We start from the raw sequence: 13,167 nt of genomic DNA on the forward strand, positions 1-13,167 counted from the left end.
GTCATATGAAATGTGATCTATGAGAGGATATATTGTACTTTAGAGATTACTTTGTATGAATCTGTATATTATATTTATTCATTGAATTTTTGGCAGATGATTCAGCATTTTAATACCTTGTCACTTTAAATTTGATAAAATTCCTTTCAAGGTTTAATTGGTAGAATTATTATTGGTTTTGTTCTCCTGCTGAGGGATTCCCTTTCTTGTAGTGATATATGATCACACCAGGAGTGCCTTTTGTTTGTTGTTAATCACTCACCTGGCCAGCAGGGCAGAAAGACAAGGGAACAAGCCTCCCAGGGCAGTGCGATGGCATCACTTCCCAGGAGTGGCCATCACACCCCTCTGAGAGCACTCCCGCGCTTCATAGCAGGCTGATTTGAGCCCCAATGGGCTGAATGGGGCCCATCTGAGGCTGAAATTGGCCCGCCGCAAAGCGCATGCGCTCCTGCACCTGCACAATGACATTGCCAAAAATGACATCATTGCGCAGGTGTGAGGGACCTAGAGAAGGTGAATACCAGCTACCCACCCTCCCATCGAGAGGATAAGGGGTCCTGGCTACCTTAGTGCCTCCCCTCTTACACAAACAGAAATGCCATCCTGTCAGAGGAACTCTGTGGTGTGATCCACACCATTATTCTGCCGTTTCAAAAACAACAAACCATCTCCACCTGGAATAAGATTTCTGAGTATTATGGGCATAGCTCTCAAAATATGAACAAGCTATAAAAATCTGGGACAGGCAGCAATCCACACAGAAGCCATCTGGGATGAGGAGGTGTGGCTTCCTGCTAAATTTGATTCCCTCCCCTGCCCAAAACCTCTCTTGTGGGAAAATAAACCTTGTCTAAGCTTTCTTCCAAGGTGCCTCCAAGGTGTTATGAGGTATTGTTTGAACATGCAAAGCATTAATATTGACACAAGGGTAAGCCAGGGAGAACAGAAACAGCCGATGACGTTGGAAAGGGGCATCTAGCAGCTCCCTTCTATTCGCTACCATTATCCTGACTTCCCCACAGTGGGGGGAATACAAAAAGAAAACAAAAACTAAATAGAGGAGGCTTCCACGTTGCAGGAAGGGAAGCAACGGAACTGCAGAAGCCTGGCTGAGGCTATGTTTTCCCCCCATATGGAGGGCATTAAGGTAGGAAATATTTCGTTCCTTGGCTTTATATTACAGAATGAGGGTCTCAATTTCCTCTGACAGGAAGATCTTGAGGGCCGCTCCTTGAGCCTTTGCCCTGGATAGAAAGGCTGTGAATGGAATGGTGCCATAGTCCAGGTAGCTGCCATGAGTGGACACACCTGGGGTCACAGTGTCCACTCTGCTTTGAAACTTACCAGGTGACCTTGGGACAGCCTGTCTCAAAAAGGTTGAGAGGGAAAGGTTTTAGCAGAAGGGCAGAAAATAACTACAACCCCAATTCTTCTTCCAAAAGAAAATCATGATGCCAGGCCATACATTGGACACCATTTCTCACTTGTCTTAAACCAGAAAGTCACAATTGTAGAGAAGTAGCCATTTTAGTCTGTGACAGGAAAAAAAAACCAGGAGCAATGTGGCACCTTAAAGGGCCACAGCATGTAAGAAATACAAGGTGAGATGTAATTATGTAAAATTCAAATGGAAAGAAGAAAAATTCGAAGACCATCCATAATAGTAGTCATTCATGATAATGCAGCCTTTCTTTGCTTGTTAAGCAGATTGCCATCTCAGATCCTTGTCCAGGCTTCAGGAAATATAGTCAAATGTCCTTTTGAATGCCAATTAAGCCGTTGCAGAGGGAAGCCTTCTTTAGAAGTCCTTTTTCTAAAGAACGGTGACTTTCAGGTCAGCAACGAAGCGTCCTGGGAGATAAACATGATCTCTTAGGTTAGATGTATCCACTTATCCTCATCATAGTCTAGATTCACCTGCTTGTCCTAATGTAGAAAACAGGAGGACATTTTTGACAGACGATGGCATAGATCCCATTGGAGGATGAGCCCAAGATGGTGTGTAGCTGATGTTATTGGGTTCTGTATGGGGACCGAGTCAGCATCTGGTCTGTCACAAGGCCTGGCCTCTAGGTATGTATCTGTATGACGTAATCCACATTAATGGTAAAAAGCTGAAATCCTTCAAAGCATGAGTTTTGAAAGCAGTCTCTCAATTGTTTCTTCACAAGGAGTCCATATCGCCCTGATGTGTTTCTCTCCCAGGGTTCAATGATTGTTTTTCTGCCCCCCTTTTCCCTAGTTTTGGGTCATGTGTATGTTGAGCTCATCACTCAGCAAGGGTCATTTTCAAACAATTATATGAAAATACAGTAATATGATGGCCGTAGAGTGATTGGCTAAATTATTCTGGAGTATGCAAAAGGTCGCCATTGGTGGAACTTCTCAGCTCCTACAGCAGGATGAGACAGGCCAGAAGAAGCAGGAACTCAATGGAGGAGGAGACTGAGGGCCAAGCTAGACGTACAGGTTCCCCACACCAAACTCAGGTTTCTACAGCCATACAGCAGTTAAAAAATAAATGGCTGTTAAAAAATAAAAGAGGGCCCAAATGACCACAGAATACCTCAGTGGGAGAAAGAAGGGCTCCTCCCTCCTCCCTCAAGCCATTTCCCTGTGTCACAATAACATGGGACCATTCCCCCCCCCCCTATACTGTTCTAGCTGCACAGAATACCCCACATGGAGTAGAAAAAAACGGGGGGGAAACTCCCTCCCCTTCTATTTTGACCCCCCCCCCCCGCAGAGGCGTTCTGAGGCCATTCAAGGTCTCCTTTATTTTTAACAGCTACTCCTCACAGCTGCTGTGTAGCTGCAGGGAACCTGCATGTCTAGCTTGGCCCTCAGAAGATGGTGATTCTGAAGTAGAGTTGGTCCAGAAGTGGGGATAAGGAATGAACAGAAAGCCTGAATAGTGTAGTGTGGAGACCCAGGTTCAAACCCCTACTCTGCTTCCATGGGCCAGTCCTTCTCTTAGTCTAACCTACCTCACAAGGTGGTTGTTGTGAGGACAGAATGGAGGAGATGAGTACGATGTATGCTACTCTGAGCTCCCTGGAGGAAGGTTGTGATAAAAATGAAGTAAATTAATAAGAGCTATTCAGGTGAGGAGACTTAAAGTTCATGTTTTGGAGTAAAAGACACATTTTGGGCTGCAGACCTCTAGGCTTTCAGAACACTATCTTAGGTAAACCTATTGCAACTACCTAAAAAATAGCCTTGGAAACTTTAGAGAGGAAGGTCTACCTTCCTCTCCATTTCATTTTTATCCTGTCAGAGTCTGTCTTGCAACCAAGCAGAGATCTGCCGTCCTGAAGCCGCCTGACCTGGAAGTTTGTACACAAGACTGTCCAATTGCAGGGACGGAATCTTGTTTGGAACTGCCACCTTTCTTTGTAGCCAGTTGTTCCCTTGTACGCCTCATGAAGCAGGACTGTTTATTTTTTTAAATTGTACTTCAAATACATCTATTACCCTCTTTTATTCTTTTGGGGGAGGTCTCAAAGGCATTTGTGCAACAGGATGTGCATCTTATTCACAGAGATGCACAAACAGTCTTGCACACAAAGACCTCTGGATCACTGCCTAACTTCCTTGCTTTGACGGAGACATCCCACTTGGTTTACAAAAGCTCACAGCCAAGTAAATAAATTAAGAGATGTTTTTTCCCAGAGGAGAGAGTAAAGAGAATCTCTCTCTCTCTTTAAAAAAAAAAAACCCACTCAGCCTCTTCACAGAACTATAGATTCCCCAGGGTTTCTTGGGTTGGGCAAGGGAACATGACTGTGAAATGTGGTTGAAAATGTTTTTTTTTTTAATTGCAGCATAGGGGTGTACCTCATGATGTTTTCAGCAATGGCAAAATCCATCATGACCCACTGTACCTTATCTCACTTCTGGATTCACTTTCTCCTTTCAGACTGTGCTCTTCAGCTGAAGAACGACTTCGGCACTGTCATTCTGTCCATCATCTGTGATAGCCATCAAGAAGGGACCTGGCCCCACATACTCATGTGGCTGTCATTCTGGGACCCTTTCTTAGAAGGCAGCAAGGAAAGAAATTGTAGAGTAACCATGAACCTATCAAACACTTCACTGGGCCACAATGAGTCCCTGAAGGTACAAGGCGCACCACCAGGATCAGGCCACACCCTTTGGGAGGTAGTCTTGATTGTTGTGACGACAGGAATCCTTTCTTTGGTCACAGTCGTGGGAAATCTGCTCGTGATGGTGTCCTTCAAGGTCAACCGAGAACTGAAGACAGTGAACAACTACTTCCTGCTCAGCCTCGCTGGCGCTGACCTCATTATTGGGGCAATCTCAATGAATCTATACACCACTTACATTGTCATGGGGCGATGGGCGATGGGCAGTGTGGCCTGTGACCTGTGGTTGGCCCTAGACTATGTGGCCAGCAATGCCTCTATTATGAACCTTCTGGTCATCAGCTTTGACCGCTACTTCTCTATCACCCGTCCCCTCACCTACAGAGCCAAACGAACACCCAAGAGAGCCGCTCTTATGATAGCACTGGCTTGGGCAATCTCATTTGTCCTGTGGGCACCTGCCATCTTGTTTTGGCAAAATGTGGTCGGGAAACGAACTGTCCCTGAGGATGACTGCTACATTCAATTCTTCTCAGTGCCTATTATCACATTTGGAACCGCTATTGCTGCCTTCTATCTCCCTGTCACCATTATGGTAGCCCTCTACTGGAGAATCTACCAAGAGATCCAGAAGAGAGCTAAGGAGCTCTCTGGATTACAGGCCTCAGAGTTCAAGAACAATCCACAAGTAGCTTCCAAAACAACCCAAAATGGTGGTAGTGGCAGCAGTAGCAGCTCAGAACGGTCACATCCTGTCGCCTCTCCAGCCGGGACAATTGTGCCCATGAAGGCCTGCTGTTTCTCTGGACAGAAGACTGAAAGCCTATACTTGGATCGGAGCAGCAATGGCAGCTGGAACACCACAGAGGAGGAGGAAGTTGAAGAGGCCTCTGCCGACTCCTTGACATCATCTGAAGGAGAGGAACAGCCCTTTGAAGTTCACTCTATCTGCTCGGTGGTAATCCGGCTCCCTATGATCAACACTGTAATGCAGCCACTGAAGGAGACAGAATACCAAGATCCCAAAACAGCTGCAGAGAGGGATTGGGTTGGAGAAAAGGGCCTTGTAATGATCCCCAAACAACCTCCAGACGAGGACAGGAGACTCAAGAAAGCAATGATACCATTACGGGATAAGACACCAGCAATGACCAAAAGGCAAATACCAAGGAGGAGGAGGAGGAGGAACCACCTCTCCAAGCGGAAGACCCTGTCACTACTGAAGGAGAGGAAGGCAGCTCGAACGCTCAGTGCGATCCTGTTGGCCTTCATCATTACCTGGACGCCCTACAATATCATGGTGCTGGTTTCAACTTTCTGCCAGGGATGTATCCCCCCAGCCCTCTGGAAATTCGGCTACTGGCTTTGCTATGTCAACAGCACGGTCAACCCCGTGTGCTATGCTCTGTGCAACAGGTCCTTCCGAACCACCTTCCGGATGCTGCTGCAGTGTCGTTGGAATCGGCATCACTGGAGGAAGATGCCTAAGAAGGGAGTTGTCTCCTGCGGTGTGTTGGGCCGCTGAGCAGGGCACAGATACCCAGACAGTGAGTATGGAGTTCAAAAATGGAGGGCGTTGAAAAGCATTGCAAGTTTTAGGGGCGTGGATATTTAAGCATTTTTTTTACCATCAAGTCACAGCTGACGGTAATTTTCAAGGCAAGAAGTGGTCAGAGGTGGTTTGCCATTGCCTCCTTCTGCATAGCAACCCTGGATTTGCTTGGTGGTCTCCAATCCAAGTACTAACCAGGGCTGACCCTGCTTAGCTTCCGAGATGCGATGAGATCAGGCTAGCCTGGATAGCCCAGGCTATCCAGATAGTAATATACAAAGCCTCTCTGCAGCATTAAAATTGTTAACATCACCCACATCGTAAAGTTTTATTGTTGTTTAAGATTCAAGAGGCAGATTTTGTTCACATGAATTGCCAGCTGGACCGAATCAGAAGTCCTTCTGTACTTTAATGGCAGCAAGCCAGATGATGGGGAGGGGCTGCGGCTCAGCGGCACAACATCTGCTTTGCCTGCAGAAGGCCCCATCCTTCGCATCTCTAGTTAAAAAGGTCAGGTACTAAGCGATGTGAAAGGCCTCTGCCTCCAACCGTGGAGAGCTGCTGCTAGTCAAGAGTCGACCAATGGTCTGGCTCAGGGTACAGCATCATGACATTCTGGGAAGCTCACAAGCAGGGCATTAAGGTATCAGCACTCGCTGTAGTTCGTCCTAAGAATTTGGAATTCAGGGGCAAGTTGCCTTTAATCATGGAGGTTTCATTAAACTATCATGTCAGATTATAGATGCATGCTTTAACTGCCCCCTCTCCCAAGTGTTGTTCTTCTGGATTTGGACCAAAGGTCCATTTAATCCAGCATCCCACCCCCAGACAAAGCCCACAAGCAGGGCAGGAAGCAAACAACCCTCCAACGCACTCTGTCCCTAGTATCTGATATTCAGAGGTAGACTGCCTCAAGACATGGAAGAACTACTATGCCATCACAACTAATACCCGTTGACATCCATTTCTATGTAAATGTGCATAATAGTTTTTAGTGAAAGGCCACCATGACATCTTGTGGCAGTGAATTACATGTGTTGACTTTGCATTGTGGGGAAAACAGCTCCCTTTTGTTTGCCCTGAACTTAATTGTTTAAACAGGTCCCCCCGCCCCTGATTCCATTTTTTTGAGAGGAGAAAATATTCCCCTTTCCACCCCAATCATAATTTTATAAAGCATCCTCATATTTTTTTTCAAAACAAGTCCCAAACTGTTTAGCATTTCCTTGCAAGAAAAGGTACTCCAGTCCTTTGATCATTTTTCGTTGCCCCCACTGCAGATTCTACTCAGGATCTGCCTGAATATAAGTGGAGATCGAAACATATTTTGTTTTGCCCAGTCCCATCCAAACCGTGAACTCCACAGACTCAGGGCCGGCACGCCCATTGAGGCAGGTACGGCCCTTGCCTCGAGCACTGAGGCGCCGGAGGGGGAGCCAGGGGCAGGGGCACGTGCCATGGAGCTGGTGCACAGCTGCTGCAGCCAGCCAGCCCTGCGCCGCCGCCACCATACGCCCCTGGCTGGGCACAGCAGCCACAGGTCAGACGCAGCAGGTGTCCGGGGCGGCGTGCGGAACCTCTCCAACCACTCGCCGTGCCTGACTGGGAGTGCGGGCAGCCTCTGCCCGCCGGCCCAGCTGCCCGCCAGCCAATGAGGCTGGCTTGCTGCGTGATGACATCATATGCAGTGATGTCATCATGCAGTCCGGGGGCATGCGCGCGCTCGTAGGGGCAGCCGCGGGCGCCAGAAACCCTGGCACTGCCCCTGCACAGACCTGCCAGTTGCCCTGGAGGACCAACACAACAGGACACAAAGGCCACAGCTTGCCACCCAAATTTAGAGGTTTTCTGCCTCTGGCTGTGGAGGCTCCCTTTAGTCACCATGGCTGGTAGCCACCAATGGAGCACTCCTCCATGTATCTGCTTACATCGCTTCTAAAGCCACCTTCTTCATAACAATGGGACAAGCAGGACAAGCTCCTAATGAAACTTCTCTCGCCTTGTTTGCCCATCCTTTCTCCCCAGATTGCCCAAGGACAGGCAACCACACAACTCTTGGTGGGGCAGACAAGACCCCAACTGCCATCCAAAGACTTGATTCCAAGAGGGATGGATCTACTCATTGGGAGCAGAAGCAAAGTACTCCAGGACTCATTTGAACTTCTCAGCGGCACAAGTTGAATTTCAGAGCCACTACATTGTGAACTTTTTCCAAGGATAAGCAAGTGTTATTGATGGCTTAATGGAGGGGACGGGAATAATCGTGGATGGAAAGTATGCACCCCCACAGGTTACAAGGTTCGCCTCCCAGTAGCAGGAACAGAACAGCTTCCAGGGGCTAAGGGTCATTGGACAACATTTGCTGCCACCCAGGAAGGTTCTGACTCCTCCTAATCTTCGTTCTTCTGGGGCCGAGTTTGGACTACAGTAAACCCACTGATAGAATCTTGTGCTAAAAGCCAGAGAACTTCAAGGGCTGTTTTACAGCTGTTGAGGTCCTAATTACATCCCAACATCAAGCGTGACTCACAACCCGCCCCCAGCCCTGACTTGCAGGTTGCCAGTTGCTTGTCAGCTCCTGTGATTTTGCAATCCCTGGATGGCACCTAGATTTTGCAATCCCTGGATGGCACAGTTCAGGATCTTATCAATGGTTCAGCAGCTGCACAGGCCCAATGCAAAATCCAGCTTGGCTGCACCAGAAACATCTGAATGCAGAGACTCTTGGTTACTTCTGTCATTTGCTAGCACTCCATTTGAGAAAGTGCACATTTCCTTCCAGTGTGAACAGACATTAAGCTTTTTGAGGGTATCATAAAGAGGACCCCAATCTGGTAGGAACACCTGAGCATCAGCCCCAACACAGCTGCTATTTACCACACCAGGATGATGAACGGGATTCTGAATTCTGACCCAGAATATACTGGCTGTTCCTACATTTCAGGCACAGTCAGCAATAGTATAGTTTGCTGTGCCCCAGCTCACGCATGCAGATGCACGATCCTGGCAGCTGAATGCTGCAGCTGACCCAAAGGAGGCCTGGGCTACACGTGCAGTAGAAGGGTGGTGGTTTGAGATGGCAAAGTAGGTTGTACCAAAACATGGAAGAGATCCTATTTTTCTGTGCTTGTCAGGGGCAGACTAGCCATTTAACAGGGAAATTTCTTGGTGGGCCACGGCCCTCCTGGCCCACTGGTAGCAGAAAGGAAGCCAAGCCAACCCCCAGCAATTCTGTCAATGCCTCAGAGGCCGCTTGGCTCGGATCCTTCTTGGCAATGACTGCTTCTGGGGAGTGGGTCACTTAGCTGAGTTTTTTCCAGGGGCTGTTTTCACTTTCCAGTCCAGTCCTGATGCTTTTCTACATTAAAAACTCACTGCAAGTGAAAAACTCACCCAAGAGGGGAGGGGGGAAAGATTCTAGTCCAGCTTGCTTCCTGTTGAGCTACTTTTCTCCTTGCAGGGAGATAGTTTCAGGTATCTGATGAAGGGAGCATTAACTCTCAAAAGCTTACACCCTGGAAATCTTGTTGGCCTGTAAGGTGCTCCTGGACTTGAATCTTGCTCTTCCTTGGAGGAAGTTTCTTAACATGGAAGAACAGTCAGCTCCCCTGCCCCCAAATAGAATCCTTAGGAGCCTACTACATCACATGCCTGTGCAAGTAGACCAGAAGCAGAGTGTGAGGCAATGTGGAAGCACTTTCTGTAGCATAGGGTCTGTAACAGCACATTCACATGTGCAAATCACTGCTTGACAAAACGGTTACCCAATGAAGAACCCACCTACGTGACTCAGAGTCTCTCTACATAACACTTCTGACATGTGTTCTTCACATGTTGGGAGATGCAGTGTTGGCCAGGAAGGGTAGTTTTAAATGACAGAGTCCACAGAGATCTCTCCAGAGGGGATGGATTCTCTCACAGCCCTCCACCACCTCTGGCATGCCAGACTTTCTCCCCTTTCGGAGGCTTTGCCCTGCTGAGACTCAGTTAATTCAAAGTTTTAAGCAGCGTAGGCATCAGGGCAAAGGCTCCAGAAGGGGAGACAGTCCAGCATGTCAGAAGCAGCAGAGGGCTGTGAGAGAATCTGTCCTTTCTGAAGAGATCTTTGCTGGCTCTGTCTTTTAAAACTACGCTTCCCAGCTAACATTGCATCTCCTGGCACTTGACAAACATGCACTCAGGCATCTCATGTAGAGAGACTCTCAGCCTTACATGATATTGACAAAGTTATAATGTTTTTTAAAAGCATTTGCTATACTGGCTTGCAAGCCTCCTTTTCCTACCAGTTTTTTCACCCAATCATTTTTTAAAAAAGCGATACACTAGATTTGGACAGAGCTGTGCATTCCTAATTGGGGTGCATGTGCAGGTGCAGGTATGCACTTCTTCACACGGAATGGGTAGTATCCTTCAACCTAAAGAGATTTCCCCCAACTTCCAGTGGAAAAGCTTCTTAAATTGGAGGAAAGTTTCAAACCAGGAGAAGGATTGCATAGGAAAAGTGGATAGTGGGAGAAGGTTTAAGCATCACTGCCCCCAAGGGCTGTTTTTCTGCTGCAAAGTCCCCCACCCCACTTGGCAGTTATTCCGCAAAGACCCGAGTGCCTGGTCCCACAGCCTCCAAGCTCCATAAGAAAAACCTTCCTCCTGATTTGCTGGCATTAACATTTATTCCGGTAGCTTTAAAGAAAGCTTTTCCACTGTGGACCTTTTTGTGTTAGCACAAGTTCTTCAAAAAATACCAGAAAGGGCTATGGGAAACATGTAATTAACTTCCTCCTGCAGACTGATTCTGGTTACAGACTTTGCGTATTCTTTGGCACGAAAGCTAGCAGGATTTGCTTTAATTCTTAGGCACACGGTATGCATGGGCCGTGCTAACCTCACTCTTAATAAAAATACTTTATTTTTTAAAGAAGTGTTTTCATTTTGCTTTCAGGTGCCTTCAAGGGAGCCTTCCAGAGTCAAGAGTCCAGTAGCACCTTTAAGACTAACCAACTTTACTGTAGCATAAGCTTTCAAGAACCATAGTTCTCTTCATCAGATGCATCTGACAAACAGAACTGTGGTTCTCAAAAGCTTATGCTACTATAAAGTTGGTTAGTCTTAAAAGTGCTACTGGACTCTACTATTTTGCAACTACAGACTAACATGGCTAACTCCTCTGATTCCAGAGTCATAGAATCATAGAGTTGGAAGGGGCCATACAGACCATCTAGTCCAACCCCCTGCCCAGTGCAGGATCAGCCTAAAGCATCTCTGACAAGTATTCATCCAGCCTCTTCTTGAAAACTGCCAGTGAGGGGGAGCTCACCACCTCCCTCGGCAGCTGATTCCACTTTTGAACTACTCTGACCGTGAAAAAGTTTTTCCTAATATCCAGCTGGTACCTTTGTGCATGTAATTTAAGCCCATTGCTTCGGATCCTATCCTCTGCTGCCAACTGGAACAGCTCCTTGCCCTCCTCCAAATTACAGCCTTTCAAATATTTAAAGAGAGCAATCATGTCCCCCCTCAACCTCCTCTTCTACAAACTAAACATTCCCAAGTCAATTGGTTTAACCATCATTTCACCATTATCGAAATGACCCAAAAGTGAACAAAATGTCTACAATTTCAGATTTGTGACTTTAAGACATTTAGAACTTTGCTTATGCCTTATTAGACATTTAAAGGCAAGGATAGAAAGGAGCAACTTGAAATATTCAATGTGTTCTGCTTTGCTTTTTTCCCTTTTTTAAAAAAAATACTATTGTCATTTTGGAAAAAATGGCAGATGGGGAGAATAAACATTTGAAATTTTTTTGGCAAGTAAATTAGAAAAGATGAATTTGCTTGAAATTTCCCTCTCTCCCCCTCCCCAGTTTCATCTCAGCTCCATTTGGCCTGATCTGCTTTTGCACCTGACTCTCAGGCCTCCACCTGGGCTGTTTCAATCCATTTCCCGCCAAAAGGGGAGGCCATTCCTTCTGTGGCTTCTAACCTGCTCGCAGGCAGAAGAGCAAGGCTGCTGACGAACTGAAACAATTTGGCAGTCGATAATATTAGGGTTTGCTTTTGTACATACCAGCAATGATAACATGAAAGGGTAAACTGGGAAATTCCATGGGGGGTGGAGGGGGTCATCTATCCATTACTATTTACCAAGGAGGGTTGAAATTAAAAGTGTGGGGTGGGGCCCAAGCTTTGACGGAGCTCAGAGCAGAATGCCTGGTTTCTGGAAGGCTCAAGGTATCAGCCCAGCACAACAGTTTCAGAACAAAAAAGCTGACTCCGTGCTTTACTGACAGTTGCCCTGAAAGCATAAAAAGCCCAACAAAACCCCCTTACAGCCATACACTCACTGGGCCTAATAACACTAGCCATACCATCTCAAGTTCATTGACTTCCAACATTATATATACCATCAAATGCCAGTAATGCCCTTCCACTCAGAGGTCAGTCTCTTCGCAAAAGAATGGACATAAATCTGACATTAATAACGCTCCCAAACCAATGGGAAACCAGGACTTTCCACTGCTTACCTATGAGTGGCAGCCGTCAAAAAGAGAAACTTCATGGGAAGATTACAACAGGAGACTGATGAACCTGAGTTGATTCACAAATTCAGAACAATGCACCTGGGGGCTGAAAAGGGACATAGGATTTTATTGCACTACAGATGCTAATTTTATGCATTTCCTCCCCTACTCTAATGTGTACCTCTGCGCAGATTGAGCAGAATTGCTTGGTCTGAGTGGGAATTAATAGGAAAGAGGCAAGACCGGAGTGGTCAGTCATGCAGAGATCCCGCAGATAGCCTCGTCTGGATATTTGGGGTTTATAAGAGCTTTGAATTAACATGATTTGGTGAATTGTGGCAGAGGAAAGAATAACTGCTGTCTTAAAGACACTGCTTAGAGAGCACTAGAGGTTTGGTTGGTTGGTTGAAACCACTAACCTTGTGATTGAGATCAATGCAATTTCTATTTTATGTATAGGGAACTGGGGCTGAAGGAGCACATTTGTCACAGAAGAAAGAAGCCCATGGCAAAGGCGAACACAGGAGCCCAACAGAGTTTGAGCAAAGCTAAGCAGACTTCTGCTGCCCCTTGCTGGTTGCAGGCAAGTCTTGCAGATTCTGTGAAATGCCAGGTTTTGGCAGCTGCCCGAATAAATAGATTTTGCAAGTAGATGCCACATGTCCCAGGCACAGCAGATTAAGAAGTACTCACATTCAGATTCAGAGGTGTCAACAAGACTGACTCTTCTCAGAAAAAAAAGCAAGATCACATGTGCTGAACAGGTTAGCAACTGGCAGCCTAAAGGGTGAATCAAGCCTCTTTATGAGATGCCATATACATTTGATGCTGCCTTATATTGAGACAGGCCATTACTCTATAAAGGTCAGTATTGTCTACTCTGACTAGCAGCACCTCTCCAGAGTCTCAGGAAGATTCCCTTCATATTGCCTACTACCTAGGGTTGCCAGCCTCCAGATAGTGGCTGAAGATCTCCCAGAATTAC

General features: G+C 46.7%; 1 protein-coding gene across 1 annotated transcript; it reads left to right on the forward strand.

Moving 5' to 3' along the window:
* The first annotated feature begins 4,014 nt into the window (after positions 1 to 4,014).
* CHRM1 (cholinergic receptor muscarinic 1) lies at positions 4,015 to 5,634 on the forward strand. Its single transcript, XM_054972861.1, has one exon. The coding sequence runs from the start codon at positions 4,015 to 4,017 to the stop codon at positions 5,632 to 5,634; it is 1,620 nt and encodes a 539-aa protein (XP_054828836.1).
* Positions 5,635 to 13,167: the final 7,533 nt, after the last annotated feature.

The sequence above is a fragment of the Eublepharis macularius genome, chromosome 1, assembly GCF_028583425.1.
Source record: "Eublepharis macularius isolate TG4126 chromosome 1, MPM_Emac_v1.0, whole genome shotgun sequence".
Taxonomy (NCBI): Eukaryota; Metazoa; Chordata; class Lepidosauria; order Squamata; family Eublepharidae; genus Eublepharis; species Eublepharis macularius.